At 40.3% G+C, this 20918-nt stretch overlaps 1 protein-coding gene across 1 annotated transcript in view; it reads right to left on the bottom strand.

The window, feature by feature from the left end:
* Nucleotides 1-16485, bottom strand: part of MARCHF6 (membrane associated ring-CH-type finger 6) — a 66942-nt gene extending 50457 nt beyond the window's left edge. Inside the window, exons 1-3 of the mRNA XM_024578640.3 lie at nucleotides 16233-16485; nucleotides 3407-3503; nucleotides 2407-2480 (exon numbers count right to left, since the gene is read on the bottom strand). Coding sequence (XP_024434408.1) covers nucleotides 2407-2480; nucleotides 3407-3503; nucleotides 16233-16251 — 190 coding nt within the window. The 5' untranslated portion in view covers nucleotides 16252-16485. The remainder of the gene's footprint in view (nucleotides 1-2406; nucleotides 2481-3406; nucleotides 3504-16232) is intronic.
* Between the last annotated feature and the right edge of the window lie 4433 nt (nucleotides 16486-20918).

Genomic DNA, 20918 nt, shown 5'->3' with positions numbered 1-20918 from the left:
CATAAATATAAAATAGGCATGTGAAATTATCTTAAATTTTTTTAAAGATTTTATTTATTCAATTTTAGAGAGAGGGGAAAGGAGGAAGAACAATATTGATGTACCAGAGAAACACCAATTGATTGCCTCTCCCACACTCCCAACCAGGACCTGGCCCTCAACCAAGGCGTGTGCCCTGACTGGGAATCAAGCCAGCAACCTTAAGCTTTGCAGTAGGACACCCATCCCACTCAGCCATACCAGTTAGGGCTTAACTTTCAATATTTGTATTATACTTAGTATTTTCCCTATAAGAAAATGAACACATACTTGTAATAATACCACATTCATGTAGAAACAAAAAAAGACCTATGAGAAAGAAAAAAAGTTCAAGAGAAGTTTGCATCCCTCACTCATAGCTATGAACTTCATGAAAAGCTAATTTACACATACTTTAGCATTCAACCAATATAATTATCTGCTTTCCCAAATTATAAAAAAGCAGATAAAGTAAACAGGAGTAAAAGGTGAAGCTGATGACAGGTCATCAAGAATAGACCCTCCTTCCAATTACAAGCCTTAGATAGTACTCAAAAGCACATCAATCTGCAGCAGATTTGTTTTATGTGAAGCAAACAGATAACTGGCATTTGTTAGCCACCTACTCCTCACTGTTAGCAAAGTTAACACTGCAAATGTAAATTCAGGTCTCCCCAACTCTCTGTAAGACATTGTTGAATACACTGAGAGAAAGCAGATTTGCCATATTTTAGAAAGATTTCATTTTTAAATGGTCAAATGTAAACCACTGCTCAAACACAGGTATCTGCAAAAGAACGTAAAAGAATACATCTTTCTCCAGTGAGGCCAAAATAAGAATTATGATGTGTAAAGTTTTAAAATCAATGTCTAAGATTTATGAGCATACTATCATAAAACTGTTCCCAGCTACAAACATTAAGGAATAAACAATCAACAAACAGCAACTTTTTACAACATACCCACAAAGATCGCTTACTTTAAGAAGATATCTGATACACATAACAAGTCATTAAACCAGGCCGTTTTTGAGAAAGATAAATACAGCATATGACTGTCAAATGAAAACTAAAATTTATTGGCCTCAAAGTAAAAAAGTTCACAGGTATTTCTAATGGAACTTCATAAAGACATTCAATTATTTAGTCTTACAGTTTGCTAAAAAATTAAGCTATAAAGTCTTTATGCCCTGCAATAAAAGACTATGAAACAACAGAACTGATATTTTGATGGTGATGAATATTAAGCTCCAAAAGTAAAATTATGACTTTAATAAATTGTGCTCACCACATGAAAACAAAGTAAAACTAATACTAATTTATACTCAGCAACTCAAGATACTAAAAACAAACAAACAAATTTTTTAAAAAGTATGGGGAAAGAGGGCAATGTACAGGGATCCCAGAATAAAAATTATGCTTCAAATTCTTGATAATTTGCCAGTAGAGTCCCTTAATTGTTTACAATGAACATTAAATACAATCGACAGGTACAGGAATTATAAAATATAATTGAAATTTTAAACACGTACAAAATATTTACATATATCTATATGCTTACAAAATATTGAGGTTAAAAAGTCTCATTTTAAAATGTCAGTTAAGCCCTGGCTGGTGTGGCTCAGTGGACCGAGTGTTGGCCTGCACTCAAAGGGTCGCTGGTTTGATTCCCCATCAGGGCACATGCCTGGGTTGCAGACTAGGTCCCCAGTAGGGGGTATGTGAGAGGCAACCAGACATTGATGTTTCTCTCCCTCTCTTTTTCCCTCCCATTCCCTCTCTCTAAAAATAAATAAATAATATCTTTTTTAAAAAGTGAGTTAAAACTTTGTCTGTATTATTATTATTATTATTATTATTTCAACCTATACACTTTTAACTCAAAAGATATCCCAAATCTGAACAGTGATATATTTGATAATATCAAGGCATTATTAATTTTCATAAACATAACAGTTAATGTTTTTCAAAAAGAACCCTAACTTTTTCGAGATACATACAAAAATATGTACCAATAAAATTATAAATAATGGCATTTGCTCTAAAAAGGATGGAAAGGTGGAGAATAAGAGCATAAGTAATGCCATGTAAAGGCCATTAGATGAAAACGGATCAAACTGAGTGATGTGTCCATGTGAGCTCACTATAGCTTTGCATACATCTGAACCTGTCCATAAGAAAAAGAAAAAGAAACATCAATCTCTCTCTCAGTATGTATGTTAAGAGCTGATACGTATTTTTGAAAATATTTTCTAAAACACTACAGCAATACTTTCCATTACTATCAAAGACAAACTAATTGAAAACAGGAGTTGTTACATACTCGTTAAACACCCTCATATGACCAGTTATAACCCAAAAAAGCAGTGTAAACTCCTAAAGAACTTACTTGGTGTGAAAGCAAATCTGTGCTTGCATAATTCACAGTATTCTTTTCGACTGTGTTTCAGCCACTGAACTAAGCTGCAATTACAAATACACTCATAAGTACAGTATTTATTACAAGGAAATAGGAAGATTCAATTAAAAATGACCATATTCTGCCATGTATAATGTGCACTCATGTTTTTGTGCTCATTACACATGGGATTATTATACCCATTATTATACCCACATATAATGCACATCCTTATTTTTCCCTCAAAAATTTGGACAAAAAAGTACACATTATACATGGCAAAATATGGCAATGTTCTATTTTATTGATATGTTACATTTCATTGGGCTTTTACACTTTAAAATATTCCGAAATGTTTTAATAACAGATGTCTTCTAAGGTACAAAACATTAATAGTAAAGGTAAAAACAGTATGTACTCCTACTATCAAAACAGACTGATTTAAATTGTAATCTCAAAGCTAACTGAATATGAAAGAATCTCCAAACATCAACAGGAGTTCTGGTCTGATAATACCCTGGGATGTAGGTCTGAATTCTAGTTCTGTCACTCACGTGCTGGCTGTGTGACCTAGCACAAGTCAGTTAACCTTTCTACGCTTCAGTTTCCTCATCTACATAATAGTAACTACTCCACCTCATGTTTTTGTTGTAAGATTAACGAGTAAGATATGTGAAAGCACTGAGCACTACCTGGCACCAAACATTTCCCAATGTAAGCTATTATCATGCCAAGCAAAACTAGAAAACCTAATGTTTCCAATGAACAAACTCTCTCCATGGCAGAAATAAAATGAACAGCACTCACATACACCTAGAAAACGATATACCAAATGACACAGCACAGCAATAAGGAATATGGGTAATTTACAAATTTCACAACAAAAATTTCTTAATAACTAATTATAGAAAAAGTTAACTGAAACAATCCCTCTTATGTAGATGACAAAAACTAAAGCTCAGACATAAAATTTTCTAAAAGGACAACTCACCATTCTTGATGGATAAACTTAATACTGCCAGTACATACACAGGGATGATAAAGAGGTTTCTCAGGTGTTCCTTCTGACCGACACACTCTACATATGTCTGTTAATGAAAAACAAAATCTGCATTATCTTTGGTTATAATTTTAAAAAATAGACCACCAAAAATTAAAATATTTCCTGTTAAAGCAAGAGCCTATCACTTGGTAAAACATTAATCAAAAGCATGGAAAACCAAAAAACTGTCATTAGATGATAATCAAATATATATGTGAAACTAAACAATTTCTTAATATATAAAAAGGTCAGTTGTTCCTTTTATGAAGTCTGTTAGTACATCAAAGTTGAAGATGAGTTTTTATTTAAAACTGCACTCTTCATAACTAACAAATACTAAGTAAAAATATGCAAAATCAAGTCACATTAGTGTCCTAATAGCTTAAGTCCTAAATCTAGTCCTAACAGTTAACACTGTATAAAAACACATCTAAGGACTTAACACAGTAACAGCAGTGGGCAGCACGAGGGACATTCCTTTAGCTTTACCTCACTCCACCAGAGGGACAGACAGGACACAAAAACACACGCAATTGGGGGGTGGCGGGGGCGTTACTCCAAGATCAGGAAGATGCCAGGCCAGGGAGAGACAAGCCAGAGGCCACTTTAAGCAGAAGCTACCCGAGCGCAGGGCTTCGGAGACCAGAGTCAGAGGGCAGCAGCTCATCCCTCACCCTCCCAACCACTGCCCCAAGTAGCTCTTGGACACAGCTGTGTGAGAGAAGGAATCGCAACAGATTCATCAAATTCACTCACTCCTTAATGCTCCTCCTGCAGGACCACCTACCGAACTCTGGACCATTTTCTCTGCGATCTGCGCGGGTCAAGTGCCAATTCCAAGTGAACAATCTGAGGGGTGAGGAGCAGTGTGTACAAGGGGCAGGGACTTAAGGCAACTTTTGATCTATTCTCTTACAGGGAACTCCACTTAATGCAGAGTAACTGCAACCCAAGCCCATCACTAACAGATTTAACAGGCCCCGGCGCCCACTGAGTAGTACGGCATGCAGTCCCAGACATTAAGAGCATCACAGACTTACGACTGTTCAATCTCGGGTAGCTGAACACAACCTGTTGAAGTTGAGGAACACTGAGCACTCAGCGTAGCCTAAATGGTAAGCAGGGAAGTCCTCCTGCTTATCAATATGCCAGACAAATCACTCCGCAAAGGAAACCCACGGAAGAGCTTTCCATACATGTGCCAATCATGTCCCTGCCGGAATGGGGTGAAGATTGTCTACACTATATCAAATTAAGTACAGACTCCACTGCCATGCCTTTCAGTTCAGCTTTGGAACAAGAACCTCCAGCTACCACCACCCGAAGGATATTGGTTTCCTGGAAGCTGCTGGCAGGTCACGGGAATAATATGGGAGGTTTGCATGGTTTATACTCAGAACTACACGAGATCTGCACCTCTTCAAACCTCCCACTTTCACCTTCATCCTCGATTAATTAAAGCATTCTTGGCAAAAAGCTTCCACTCTGATCCATCTTGCACTGATCTAAGACTTTGAGCGCCAGTGGTACAATAAGAACAAACACTCCAGCCATCCAGCCTAATCAGCTTCCACGAAGTCCCAACACAGAAAAAAATAGAATCATGCTTGCATTGCATGATACCTAGTGCCAGCATGCAGGCTTGCATGTGCTTTGAGCACTCTAATTTTCTCTAAGTGCACACTTCAGCCCAAGGAAACTCAGCTAAGAGCCAGGAGAGCACATAGGCAGGGTGCAGGGATGGGGACCAAGGTTCCCCCTACCATGGACCGGCGCCAGAGATCCAAGCACAGCAATTTAACTGCAACGAATTCAATACCCTGCACTGAAGCCGGAATTACCCCAGCTGCCAGGGTCAGATTTGCCATGCAATGGATCCTCCTTGAAAGATTTAAAGTGGATTCATTCCAATTACAGGATCTCAAAGAAATCCAGTATTGTTTTTTGCCACTGCTCTCCAAGTCGTAAATAGGTAATTTTCACGTCTCTGCCTTCCTTGGTTGGGATAGTCGATTATTAGGTTCTCTCCACAGAACCAAACCCAATTCCCAATCACCAGATTTCCCCATTACCGTAGTCGCCACCATTAGGCACTACGACTTCCACCTAAAACAGCTTATAGGACCATAGGACTCTCAATCGATCTTATTATCTCAAACAGCAGCAGTCCCCAACCTTTATGGCACCAGGGACCAGTTTCGCTGAAGACAATTTTTCCACAGATCGGGTTGAGGGGGGCACAGGTAGGAAGAGCTCAGGCGATAATGCGAGCGTAGATTCACTGGCTCACTGCTCACTTAGTGCTGTGCAACCTGGTTCCTAACAGGTCACGGCCCAGGGTTGGGACCCCTGATCTAGAATTATCAGAGCCACTGGTACCCGTGGGCATGTGTTTGTTCTAACATTACCACAGTTATCCAGGTAGGAGTGGAACAAGCGCTCAAAGCCATTGGCAACATCACCCAACCAGCCACAAGTATTTGGATGCCCGGGGTTAACTTGAGCAATAGGCACATGCTACTACTGCCAGATCAACCAAGCAGGATGAGTTGGGTACAAATGGAGGTGGGCTGGTCAAACACGTAGTGAAGCAGTCCCACCTTGCCTGTTTCCCCAGCCAGCTCTCAGGGTAGCTGTGGATGTAGGTAGAGCACAGCAGTGACAGCGTGGCAAGGAGGTATCCCGTAGGCAGAACATGGTGCAGAGGAAGAAGGCAATGGGACACTGCGATCACACAAATTAGAGTTGTCATATAGTCCTCCGTAAACATGGAAACTGAGGCCACCACAAATGAAGCAATGTACTGGGGTAGGGCAGGGATTTTTCTTGTTGGCACACTACTGGCATCAGAATGCATGAGCAATGCTGGGAACAATATCCACCTAGGTGTGAACCATATCCAGGTGGGCTCCTCCTATGATATGGACAAGATCCACCAGGGCACCCAGCCTCGTGTGGCTGGGGGGAATTGTGGCAAACACCACGTAACAGCCAGCTTAGGGAAAAGAGGTTGGAGACACTGGACCTCCACTTAGGGGACTGAGTAACACACCTGAAATAAAATGGGACACAGATTTTCAGAAGACCATCCTTCTGAATGACAAACTGACAAACCAAAACTAAGCAAACACAACAAATCTAAATCAATCCCAAGGCTCTGCCTAACACAGTCCAGCTAAAAAAACTGGGACTCACCCAGCCTCTGCAAGGTCAAAACTATTTTGGTTGTAACAGAAAGACATTGTCTGTCTTTTACTGTCATTGTCTTGCCAGTGTACAGTGGAGTTTTCCAGATGCTACGTTAAGACAGCTGACTGAATACAGCCACAGATGAAAAAAATCCAGATGCTTCCCATTAAACCAGACAGTTAAGAGATTTGCAAATATAAAATAAATCTACTCTTCTCACCAATATTTTGGCTTTAGAATATATATAGTTACTTTAATTTTTTTTAAGTTTATTTAAAAAATAATGGGTATGGTAAGTAAATCAATAAATATTTCCAATTTTTTTGTTCTACTTTCTCATATGGAAAATAAAAGCCCTTTTTAGACTTCATGTTTTCAAGTGTAAAGGGATCCTGAAACCAAAAAAGTTCAAGAACTACTGCTCCAAAGTAGTGATTCAAATGCGTTTTTTGCTCTTGGAACCTTTGGGGAAAAATCAGAGTAACTATGATTCTCTAAAAGTACACACATAAACAAATTTTTCATTATTTTATCAGAGGCTCCACAAGCCTCCACTAAGTCTATAAAAGGAAAGAAAAGAGAATATTAGGTATTTGAATCACCTTGCTTTAGAACCATAGAAATCTTTTACATAATTATAAAACAAACATATAAAAATGAAAAAATAAGCAACACCCAAATCAATACCAAACAAATGAACCTATGCATATCAAACTTAACCACAAAAGAAAATTATTTTAGAGACTTTAAAACAGTAATATGATTGATCATACACCCTGAATAGGCTACATTCTAAGATAGAAGGAACTGCAAAGAAATCATAAGCAGAATTCAGCAATTATGTTAATAACAGCATTGATGGGTATTTTAAAACTTGAAGGATAAAAGCAATAAGCAGTATGATAGTGGTATTGTGGTTATGTGTTTAAGAAGTTATTTCTTTTAATACATACATATTTACAGATGAAAAGATAGCATATCTTGGATTTGCTTTAAAATAATCCAAAGTGGGGGAGGGAGGTGGGATATGCTTGTATCTGTTGAATCTAGATGCTGGTTATATGAAGGTTTATTAAGTTAGTCTATTTTGTAAGTGTTAAAAATTTTACATAATAAAACTTTTTTAAATACACAAAAGTTAAACGTGCAATTTGCAAATATCATAGCTGAACTTTTATTTTACTGACACTACCAAGTCCGATTTTATCAATGAAGTTCTTTAGCAAGAGGGCTTAGCTTGAGATTTATATAACATGCACACAAATTTGAAAATTCACATTAGCAATTTTCTTATTTCACTGGTTATGTTTTTTAAAATGTGATAAAATTTTCACTATCTTCATCAGGGGAAAAAAGCAGATAAAAGCAACCAACCACCCAATTCTAATTTAAAACCATTTAACCTGGCCATGGCTGGTGTGGCTAAGTGGAATGAGCCCTGGTCTGCATTCAATTCCCAGTCAGGGCACATGCCTGGGTTGTGGGCCAGGTCCCCAGCTAGGGGCATGCAAAAGGCAACCATCAATGTAGTATCTCTCATACATCGATGTTTCTTTCCCTCTCTCCTTCCCTTCCCCTCTCTCTGAAAATAAATCATTTTTAAAAGATAAAACCATTTACTCTAAGTGTCTCAAATATGGAATTTGTTCTAAAGGACAATATCACAAATCTCTGTTGCAGTATCAACTGTTTTTCCCACTGATGTGACTAAATGAGCTTTGTTTCAAGAGGACTTTATGTATAAATATTCCCCTAAATGGAAAAGCAAATATTGTTGGTGTAAATCAACTACAATGGTGATAAGCTCTAGCTATTAATTACTTGTAAGGCAAATATTTGGCTGTTTGGCAGGCCTGAGCCCTCCTTAGACTGTGTCATGGGCATATCTGCACCTTATTAGGGAACTGGTAGCCAGGAAAAGCTGCTGAAGAGAGGTTGTACCCACTCAGGCTCTATATCCTCAGCTAAATTTCTTTAGCTAATCTGTGTGTAGTCTAGAAGGAATGAAAGCTTCTTCCCTGCTAATCCATGTTCCAACAGAAAAATCTGGAACAAGGCATAAGTTTACAGAGTTAAACTACATACTGTATGATTCCACCTATGACATTCTGGGAAAGGCAAAACTATAGAGATAAAAACAGACCAGTGGTTGCCAGGGTCTGGGGGTGGTATTAACTATTAAAGGGTACAGTGGTATTTTAGAGAGTGATGGAGCTATTCTATACCTTAATTGTGCTGGTTATGTGACTATGCGTATGTCAAAAACTCAGGAACATTAACAAGGTAAATTTTACTGTATTTAAAGTATACTTCAACTTAAAAGAACAAGACTTCCTATAGTAATGTTTAAATATACATGTGGGAAGAAATAACAAATGACAACATGAAAAAAACTGCCCCCTCTCTAAAATGCAGTCTAATGAAGCTGTAGAATGAAATGTGTCCCAATGAGCACATTCATTTCATCCAACCAGGTAAGAATTAAAGGGACTATAGAAATCATTAGCATTGGTCATCGAATATTTCTGGAATTCCACTTTCTGTGTATATGGCAGGACAGAACTCTGCCACCTTGAAATTAGACATGGATGTGTGATTTGCCTCCATTCTAGCCATTTTAACAGGTATGTAGTAATATCTCATAGTTTTCCTCTTAACGACTTCATTGAAATATAATTTACATAATATAAAGTTAATACCCATTCTGTCAGCCCTCGTACTAACCTACTTTCTCTTCATGAAGATTTGCCTATTTTGGACACTTCATACAAACTGGATCATATAAAATGTGTTATTTCATGAATGGTTTCTTTCACATAGCATGTTTGTGAGTTTAATTCAAGTAGTGGCATTTCATTCATTTGTATTGCCAAATAATATTCCATTTTATATATATAGCACATTTTGCTTATCTATCCATCAGCTGGTGAACAATGTGTTGTTTCTACGGCTTATGAGCATGTATTTTGAATTATCTTAGGTATATACTTAAGAATGAAAGTGCTGGTGGGGTCATATGTTAACTGAGTTTAATGTTTTTAGGCTAATTAGCTACACTACTGTACATTATCACCAGCAATGAATGAAGGTTCTAATCTCTTTACATCCTTACCAACACCGATTATCTGTCCTTTTTGATTATGGCCATCCTAGTAGGTGTGAATTATCTCACTATAGTTTTGATTTGTATGTACCTAGTGACTAATGATGCTTATCACCTTTTCATGTGCTTATTAGCCATGTGTATATATTATCTGGTGAAGTGTCTGTCCAAATCTTTGGGCCATTTCTCAAATTCACTTATTCATGTTCTTATTAAGTTTTGAGAGTTTTTTACATACTCTAAATAAATCCTTTATCAGACATATGTTTTGCAAACACTTTCTGTGGCCTGTCTTCAATTCTCTTAAAAGTGTCTTTCAAAGAAAAGATGTTCTGAATTTTTATACCATCCAACTTATCAATTTCCTCTTGCATGGTTTATACTTTTAGTTTTGTGCCTAAGAAATATTGACCTAACCCAAAATCACAAAGATTTTCTCCTATATTTTCTTCTAGAAATTTCATAGTTTTAGTTTTTTTTCATTTTGGTCTAATATCCCTTTGACTTAATTTTGGTACATGGTACAAGGTATGACTCAAAGTTCATTTTTTGCCACTGGATATTCAATTATCCAGCACCATTTGTTGAAAACCTATACTTTCTCTACTGCATTGTTTTTGTACCTTAGTCAAAAATCCATTGTCCATATATCAATGGGTCTATTTCTGGACTTTCCTTCCTGAACCACCAGACCAATGTATTTTAAGTTAATTTAATTTTTCAACATTTGATTGATATGTTTTCCAGATATAATGCTGCTTAAGAACCTACTACTTGTTGAGTTTTGGCAAAATATCAAACTATCCCAATTATCTGAAAATATGTCTCCCTTTTCAAACTAACTGTGTGAGGTCAAATCTTCACCTACTTGAACCGAAACATATGAGAACATAGTAACTGTACAGGCAGAAATGAGAATCCAATTGTCTTTAATAATCCATACATAAAAAAGACTTGCAAAAAATTAAAATAGTGCTACTTCTCATTAAGGCTGTTTGTCCTAAAAAACACTTATCATAAAGTTATTTTTACATGTGTCATGTTTAAAGTTGTTTTCATTTCAAATATAGTAAAATACACACACACCCATGCCCCACCTAAACAAAAGTCCTTTGGGTCTTCAATTTTTAAGAGTGTAAAGGAATCCTAAGACCAATGGTCTTCAAATTGTACCATTCAATAAAAGTGATACTAAGGAACTTTGCAATGTCTGAGAGTGGGGGAAATGAAACTTCTATAGGAAACACTGTTGGCACAGGGCCTAAGTACATAGCAGGTATTCAATTATTTGGTAAATGGAAAAGAAAGCAAAGACAAGGAATCTCCAAATATTGTATTCAGAAGTGGTATAATAGAACAGCACACTAAAAAGGGTAAATTTTGTCCCTGGTCAGGTATTCAGTTGGTTACAGCATCATCCTGATATGCCAAGGTTGTGGGTTCGATTCCTAGTGAGGGCACATGAGAAATAACCAATGAATGCACAAATAAGTGGAACAACAAATCAATGTTTCTCTGTCTCTCTTTAAAATTAATAAATAACAAATGTTTAAACAATTTAAGTTTTTAAAAGGTAAATATATTGTGTGTAAATTATGCCTTGTTAACCTATCATTAAAGAATACACAGTCAGCCCTGACTGGTGTGGCTCAGTGGGTTGGGCATCGTCCCACAAACCAAAAGGTTGTCAGTTAGATTCCCAGTCTGGGCACGTGGCTGTGTTGCAGGCAAGGTCCCCAGTTGGGGGTATGCAAGAGGCAATCCATCCATGTTTCTTTCCCTTTCCTTTTCCCTCCCTTCTACTCTCCCTAAAAATAAATAAATAAAATATTTTTTAAATGTTTAAAGTGTACAACACAAAGATTTAATATATGTATATACTGTGCAATGAGTCTAGTTAAAGGCATCACCACAGTTACAAATTATTTTTCTTATTCTGAGAACTTTTAAGATCTACTCTGTTTTCAACTGTCAAATAAATAACATAGTATTATTTGTTAACTATAGTCACCATATTGTACATTACATCCCCAGGATTTAGTCAAATATTGGAAGTTTGTACCTTTGAACATGATTTTTATTCTTACATTATCTTTCCAACTACCACCTAGACAGCTACCTGAATCATAGGTAGGCACCTGACCAACCCAATATGGGCCAATCGGATTCTAGCTCCCAGAAATTTGGGTATAAGAGTGGATTCAGAAGGAGGTACGGTGGAACCTCAGTTCTTGAACTTTATTCATTCTGCAAGGCTGTTCGAGAAGTGATTTGTTCAAAAACCAAATCATGCCTGAGAGATGTGTGACTGATCGTATGGGTACCAGCATGAAAGGGTTGTCAGATCAATAAATGAGACATTTTTTCCATGAACAACTTGGTCAAGAACCAAATTGTTTGAGATGGGAGACATTCAAGAACCAAAGTTTGACTGTATATTCAGGGAGTAGCCAGTTGACAGAGTGGCAAGACAATTTATGTCTTGTCTCTGCTCAAAACCCTCCCATGACTCTCTATTTCCCAGAAGTCAGTCAACTAAGTCCAACTTACTCTCCCCCTCTACACTCCCCACTGGCCCCAAGATCTCCCTGACATCGTATTTTGCTTACTCTTTCCCCAACTAATTTCTTGAAAATTCCTGGCATATTCCCAACTTAAGAGATTTCACATTGGCTATTCATTCTGCCTAGAATGCTCTACCCACAAAGCTTTTCATTGCAGGTCTAACTCCCTCTCCTCCTTTGCTCCTTCCCAGTGGGTAGGAGACATATTTCAAATTGCAACCAATCCTCATATCCTGACACCCCTTTATTCCCTCCTCATCTACTGTTGGCCACAGCACATACACCCTTCTAGTTATGCCATATAATTTCCTACATGGTTTTTGTGGAGGGTTTTGGGTTTGTTTTTTGTCTTAGATTTTGTATATTTTGCTGTTTGCCTACCCCAGGTGCATAACATAGTGCATCTGGCTTGTAACAGGTAATAAATATTTGACAAAGAAGTGCGTATCTGTTTAGTCATAAGCATGCCAAAGCGGTGAAAGATGATTTGTGGTAAGAAGAATGAAGCAGACATGTCTGGAAATAGAGATGAAAAACCATGTAGTTCTAGAAAGATGGTAACTAGCTGTATGGTTCTGATAACCTCATCCTTTTAACTCATCCATATGGAAATCACCTCAGGTTTTCCCGTAGTAAATAGAGAACATGATCAACTGCAATATACTTCAGCTTCATACCTTCCCAATGAATGTGTTCATAAAGCATAAAGAACAATTGATTTGGCATTTCATTTTTTTAAAACTGCTGATTAGATTTTTTATTAAGTTCTGCTAGCATAAGGAATAATTTAGCAATATGAAAAAAAATCAGCTCTACATATCACTGGGTTAAATGAGAGCACTATGATGGCAAAACATTTAATATCATATGAGAGTTTCATAGATCAATACTTGCTTGCAACATCTATTCTAAAAAAATAATGTGGTACTTTTTTTTTAAATTATCTTTGAGCAAAAGATAGATTTTTTTCCCCCAGAAACTGAAAAATCTCGGTGCATTGCAGGATCAGACTCCTAATCCATAAAACAAGGAAGCTCCATATCTATGGTCTCCTCAGCTATTAAGTTTAAAGATTTGATGGTGGACAACAGTTTATGTACTACATCTGCACTCATACAAACAATAAGAATGATTCATCTACCCTTTGTATTATGAAAACATATTATAAACCTGTTGGTTTTAGAAAAATAAATTTTAATACACTAAATACTTTAGATATATTTAAAATCTGGTAAATAATATGAAAGGCCAAAATCCATCTGCGTACTAATCAATGTTCTAACAGAATTCAGTACTATTTAGTATAGATACAAAATATTCTAAGCATTATAACATAATATATGGTAGCACTAGAGGCAAGCAAATGCTATTTTTAAAAACCAGTTACAATGTTTGAACAGTTGATATTTTAGTAGCATTCTGATTCCATTTGCTGAGATTAACATATTAAAAAATAGAAGAATAAAAATATCAGTGTTTAATAAAGTGATAGGATTAAGAGATTTTTTAATTTTATGTTTAGCAGTATTTTCCAAGTCTACTACAAAAAGACTTTCTTTTGTAATCAGAAAAAATACCAACTGCATTTTTTTCATTTAAGAAATAATCTGTGTCTGCCCTGGCTGGGCTGGCTCATTGGATTGAGCCTGGGCCTGGGAACCAAAGGGTCATGGGTTCTATTCTCAATCAGGGCACATGCCTGAGCTGCTGGCCATGTCGCCAGTAGGGGGCGCGCAAGAGGCAACCACAACATTGATATTTCTCTCTCTCTCTCTCTCCTTCCTCTCTCTCTAAAAATAAATAAAATATAAAAAAAAATTAAAAAAAAAGAAAGAATCTGTACCCTGGCCAGGTAGCTCAGTTGGTGCGAGTATCATCCTGATACACCAAGGTTGCGGGTTGGATCCCCAATCAGGGCATATACAAGAATCAACCAATGAGTAAGTGAATGAATAAACACGTGAAACAACAAATCAATGTTTCTCTTTCTCCTCCCTCCCTTCCTTTCTCTCTCACTGCCTAAAATCAATAAATTTAAAATAATTTCTTACAAAAGAAATAAATCTGGCCCTGGCTGGTGTGGCTCAGTGGATTAAGCTCTGGCCTGCAAACCAAGAGGTCGCTGGTTTGATTCCCAGTCAGGGCACATGCCTGGTTCTGCGCCAGGTCCCCAGTTGGGGGCGTATGAGAGGCAACTGTTTCGCTCTCACAAACCAACTTTCTCTCTCCCTCTCTGTCTCCTTCCCTTACACTCTCTCATAAATAGAATCTTTTTAAAAAAGTGTAAAAAAAAAAGAAATAATCTGTAATTTAGCAAATAGAACAGTTGTTTCCAAGCTTTTTGGTATCTTGACTAACATTTTTATAATGAAATTCTCTGTAATCCTCCCTTTCCTTCCAGTGTTTCTCCAAGTCCAATTTAAATTAATTTTTACAATTTCAGAAGACTTCCAATTTAGAATTTTGCAAAAGTAGGCATCAAAGGTATTAAAATTCATTCTCATTTTATGTCTAGTAGTTCCATATAATAAATACAAAATAAGGGTCTGTCAAACAACGGAGGCATAATAAAAGGAAAACTCTACTTGTAATCAGAATACCCGGGTTCAAATCGCTCTCTTACTAGGGTGTGAAACTTGGACAACCTATTAAAATAACTACGCCTGAATTTCCATGTCTATAAAAGATAATACCTACCTATTCCACAGGGCTCCTGTGAAGACCAAATGTGAATGCACGTAAGTATGCTTTGTAAACTGTCAGTGTCACATGCGAACGTTACTACAGTTGAGGTTCTCACTGCTTATGAAAGACTTCTTTAAAAAATGATAAATCGAAATCTATCAGTTCATGACATATACAGACAATAGCAAATATTTTATCACTCATTATTTATTTCACGCCATGACAATGCTCCATGAGTTTCATCCAAAACCACGAAAGAAAGTCGCAACCCAGAAGACATCAAGAAACAGGATAATTTAGGCATTTCCTCTAGAGACTTACTAAATTATTTGACAGGCTCTAAAAAGGTAACTGCTTAAAAATAACCTACCACCTTCGGTAGCCAGATAAGCAATAAGCAAGTGCATTTCAATACTCTGGTGTTTAAACCTACGTACTCCGTTTACAAGGGTCAGCTTGTTCCAAAACCACCATATCCAAAACACACGCACTCACAAGACAAAACGCGCACACACGAAACCCTGCCTCTCGGGGTCGGGAGGATCAAACACAAAATAAACTACACCAAAACAAAAGAACTCTAAAGAGCCTCCCTCCTTCGAATACCCTAGCTGGACCTTCCTCTTGCCCGTTTCAATCAGGACACACGAGCAGAAGGCAAGGTTTTTAAATAGGGGTCAGTTCAATTCACTCCACTCGGCCGTTGCCTGGCGGGCTATTTTTCGCTAAGTTTCACAGTCAACAAAGAAGTTTTGTTGCGGTGGGGCAGGGCCCCGCACAGCGATGCGCAAGACAACAGAAAGACAAACCCGAGTGAGGGCAGGGTGTGAAAAACGCCCCCACACTCACAGCAGCCACGAGCGCCCCGTCCCCCCGCCGGGGCCTGGAGGGATGCAGGAGGCAGGGGAGCCGGGCCAGCCACTGTCCCTGCTGCCCAGAGGTCCCGCCGGGTCCTGACCGCTGCGCCCACAGGCGGGAAACAGCGGGGGGGGGGGGGGGGGGGGAGCTGAGGGGTCACCTTCCCGTGCCCACCTCGGTCCACAGCCCCTCGCGTCCACTGCTCCACGGGCAAACGGCTCGGGCGCTGGCCCCACCGCTGTCACCGCGCGCTCCCGCCCTGAGGGGAGGCGCCTCGCTGTGCAGCCCGGGCCCCAGCTCACGCCTGGAGCGTGGCCGATGGGGTGCGGGCCGGACCCCGGGCTCCCGTGCAAGGGCGCGGACGCTGTCGACTTACCTTCCTCGGCGGTGTCCATCTTGTCTGGCAGGGCGGTGGTGACGCAGCCGCGAGGCTCCCGCGGCGGAGGCCGGAGCCTTCCGTCTAGGGCGGGGAGGAAGGGAAGGGAGAAGGGAGGAGAGAGCGGAGCTGGGTCCGGGCAGGTGCGTGTGCTCAGGTGCGAGTGAGGAAGCCAGAGGATGGAGTGAGGGGAAGAGGGAGAGGGAGAGAGACTGACAGAAAGCGGGCGAGAGTGGGGAGGGGGAGGGGTCGGGAGACCGGAGGGGCGAGGCCTGGGCGGGGCGCTGGCCGGAAGGGGCGGGATGCTCCCAACGACCAGGGCCGTCACTTCCGGCGGCCGTGGGGCGATGAGCTCTGTGTGTGGACTGTGGCAGCAATCCTCGGGAGGCACCTGGCCATCTGGGCTTTGTCCAGAGGGCTGTGCGGGGCAACAGGGCTGTAACCTAAGCAGTGGTTGAACTCTGGTGGCCCGTCGGGAGGCGACAGAGGGCACAAGGGGGGAAAGCAGCGTGCGAGTTCCTGACGGTGAAGCGGGGAGCCCAGCGCCGGCCCCCAACAGGAACCACAGACCATCCCTGGGGTGCTTAAGAATTCCCTGGGCGCTTGTAAAAGTACGGGTTTTGTGCCTCTCTGCCCCCGCGCGGAGTTTCAGGGGCCAATTCCTGGAGTGGGCCCAAGAAGATGCATTTTTCACCACCAGGGTACTTCTGATGAACGTTTTGAGGAAGCACAAAAATAGTAATTTTAAACCTTTTTCATTTCATGGCACACATAAAGTAATTACTAAAGTTATGCAGGAAGACCAAAAAAATAGTTTTTACTGAGCGGACAAAAAGTAGGTATAATTTTGATTCACACCAGATGGCTACTGTTGTGTTGGCTGAGTTTTTTGTTTTTGTTTTTTTTTGAATTTGACAATCAAGGAGAAAAGGGGTCAGTGCCCCCCTGGCTTAAATAGGTATTGCATGTTTTAAATACTCTTGCAATACATAGGTTGAAAATCGCACTAAAATATCACTGAAATGTAAGAGGAAGTGCTAAAGTAGTGCTGAAAGTAAGACAAGCGTTAACTTTACCAAGATTCCACGGAGAGAGACTTCTGCTTGCGGTTAGGATAACTTCCGTAAACTGGGTAGGTTGGGGGTTGAAACATGAACCAGAGAGAAATGTTTGGACGCGGACAGGGCCTGAGATACTGAGTTAAGGATGCTTACCTAAATCGCTTTGGCCTGATAAAAGATTTGACCTCTGCCTCCATCATAGCGCCACCTTTCCTCATAATCTTGGCTCTTTCTCTAAATGAATAACTAGAAAATATAGATTAGAAAGGCCACCACCTTGAATTGCCTGAACAGAAGCAACGATGTCTCTAACCCTAATATATTTTAACCAATATGCAGATAGATTGAAGGATGCAAACTTTTTTCCATCTGTGTGAGTGAAGAAATTGGGAAGACTCCTCTCCAAAGTCTCACCAGTCAGGACAAAACTAAGAATAAAAATAAGAAAATGGAGTCCTCTAAAAAGAGCATCCGTTGAAGACTAATGTCACCGATTTGAGTAATGTTAGCCAAGGCAGGAAAGCAAAATTTTTTTAAAGATTTTACTTATATATGTTTAGAGAGCGGAGAAAGAAGGGGAGAGAAGCATCGATGTGAAGTGAGAGAAGAAAATCGGTCGGTTGCCTCGCGCACGCTCCCAGCTGGGGACCTGGCCCACAACCCAGGCATGTGCCACGACTGGAATTGAACCGGGGAACCTTCAGTTCACAGGCAGGCACTCAATCCACTGAGCCACACCAGCCAGGGCAGGAAAGCAAATTTTTAACACAATAGAGACCCACTGTTTTCAATGGCTAACCTTTAGAAATGAGCATATTCAAGCCTTTCATGATGAATTTGAAAGAGTCTCATTCCCTGATCCTGATCTCTTCCACCCAATCCCAACTTGAGATCACCCCTCCCCCATGAGTTTAAAACCCTGTAAGGCCTGTGGCAGAGAATGTCTCACTCAGCTCAGGCCAGAGGCACAATTCAGGACCACCAGACCAAGTCTCAGATGTTGGGTAGCGAAAGGGAGAAGGATTCTGAGAGAGGGTTGGACTGAGATTTACTGAAGTAGTAATATTTCAAAGCAGGTATGTGAACCTCCAGTCAGCAAAGCCCAGTTAGGATTGGAGGGATGTGTGTGTTTGTGATGGGGGTGGAGGGCCTCCTTCCTTTTGTCTTTAGGTGATGTTCAAAGGAAAGTTACTTCTATAATCGAGAATTGCCCAATATGTTTTCACTTGGAGGTTAAATGTAAGAGTACTAAACCAACATTTGTGAGTCCCTGGTACATGCCCAGGACTGGTCCTATCAACATCCCTTTGAGATGCGTCAGTCAACCTCTTGGTTGCCATTGAAAGGAACCCAAATAAACTGGGAAGCAAACAGGATGAACGCACTGTCGATATGAGTAAACTTTCACAAAAGTAGTGGGCTTTTGGGTGTCACGGAGTGCTCTCAGTCAGCGTGCCCCTCGCTGCCCCCATCGCAAAGCCCTGCTTCACTGCATATCAGCTTCATGCTCTCAAACTAGCTTCCTCCATGTGGCTGGAGAAAAGGCCACTGATAGGTCTCAAGGTGACATCTTCAGCCTCACTATCAGACAGATTGAGAGTGATAATCTCTTGTCCCAAATTAAAAATTCCAAGGGAAGAACAGTCCATTGACTCAGTGAGGCCCCCATTCCTGAACCAAATGATTTTGCCAAAAGAACCAAAAGAACGTGGCCGCTGCCACTGGACTAAATTACTGAAGTGAAGGAAAAACATTTCCCATGAAAAGGGAAGTGTTACAGAACAGCCCGGGCCAGAAGGGGCGGGGTGGGGGCGGGGAGGCGCCCAGGTACTGTTACTGAAACACACTCCCTCCCACCTGGGGTCCCTCTGTCACTATGGATTCTTTGCCCACCACCAGGGAATTGGAACTATGGCACCCAACGCCAGAATTTGGTGAAAAGGAAAGGAACTATTTATTCAAAATTATACAGACTTAGAGTCATGACTTAATGTCTTTGTTAAAATCCCAAAGTCCCTTAAAACACCCACAAACTCACACAGTCCTTCCTTCCCCACTTTGCCCTGGCAGGTCAGTCTCAGAACATGCCAGTCAGAAGTACCGTCTTCCAGAAGAAAAATACACAGGTCTGCAGCTCACTTCTCCAGGGTCTTCTCAGTCATCCGTGCTTGGCTGGCAGGTCTCCCGCAGTTCCCAGCACCATCAGCTGTGTCGCTGGGATCTCTAGTCCTTAATCCAAACCCACGTGGCACCTTCTCATGGCCCACCAACGAGAATCCTTTCACCCCTTTCCTGCTCTGCAAGGTCTCACATTGTCCCCATCGCTAGTCCTGTATTGTCTCTCCTGAGTTCTTCCAAACTGCTAGGAGAGAGCTCTGCATGGCTGCTACATCTTGCTTTCATGCTTCCTAAGCTGCATGGTTAAGGGAGCCCCAAAACCATGTGGTTCCCCCAAAACTGTGTGGTTCCCCCCCAGACTGTGTGGTAAGCCCCTCATGGCTGCTGAGCTTGGGTTTAAATCCTGAGAATGTCCCTCTGCAACCCCATTTCTGACTCCTCCCACAATTGGCTACACCTGCTAGCACTCTCGCATTTTTTTTTTTTTTTCCGAGCTTTTCTGGGCTGCCAGGGTAAGTCCGGGCAGGCGTGGCCCCATGGCATGGAGCGAATCATCTCCAAAGCTCTCATGCAGGTGCTGTAACCAGGGGGAGCTGCCTTCCAGTTTTGCCCTGGGTCGAAGTCACTTCCATCCCCCTGGCTCAAAGCATAGCCACAGTTACTTATCTATGAAGCTAGCCAGCTGTTATAGATATGTAAAATGACCGTTTTTGTATATCAGGTATGAAGCTAGCCCACTGTTGATATGCAAAATAACTCTCAAGGGCCCTGCTTCTTGTGTCCCACGCCCAGGTCAGATTTGTGGGGGTGAGGATATCCTAATTTTATAATTCCTGTACACCTCAAGTTCTGGACCCTGTTACAAATCCCTCTTTTGAGGAGGGGCCCTGGCTGCACCCCATTACAGAAGGACAAAACAATAGATGTCCATTATATTAGAATTCTCATTGTTTTCAAATGAGAACACCAATATTACATCAGCCAGGGCTGGGTTTCTTATAGCAATAAAATAAACAAGAGGGCATGTGTATCAAGACAGTACAATTTTTTGAGCACTACCTATAATAAGAATTAATCAAACTCACTATTAGGTCCAATGAACATCAATGGCAAGCCTGTGAAATAAATATTATACCCATTCACAGATGAGGAATTTGAGACTCATAGCTGTTAAGTTAGCTCTTGGCCACACACGTAGAAGAGGAACCAGAATTAAAGCACATGTCTGTACTACTTCCTCTGCAGTATAACGTCAACCAATAAATGTAAAAAGAATGATGTAACTAGAAAATCATTTGCCAAACATGATAGTTATTCAGGCTTGAGTTGTCAATAGAGGCTAAAACTGGGCAAAATTCAATGGGGCACTGGGTTTTGGCACATTGTTAAAATATTTTCCAACAGTTACAAAAGAAAAAGAGTAACTTTACAGTGGAGGCATCAACATGACTATATAATCACGGGTAACATCACCAGTGAAGGAACAGACGGACGTGAGAAAAGCAAA

Source organism: Desmodus rotundus, chromosome 1, assembly GCF_022682495.2.
Source record: "Desmodus rotundus isolate HL8 chromosome 1, HLdesRot8A.1, whole genome shotgun sequence".
NCBI classification, from domain to species: domain Eukaryota; kingdom Metazoa; phylum Chordata; class Mammalia; order Chiroptera; family Phyllostomidae; genus Desmodus; species Desmodus rotundus.
This window is presented reverse-complemented; position numbering and strand designations above follow the sequence as displayed.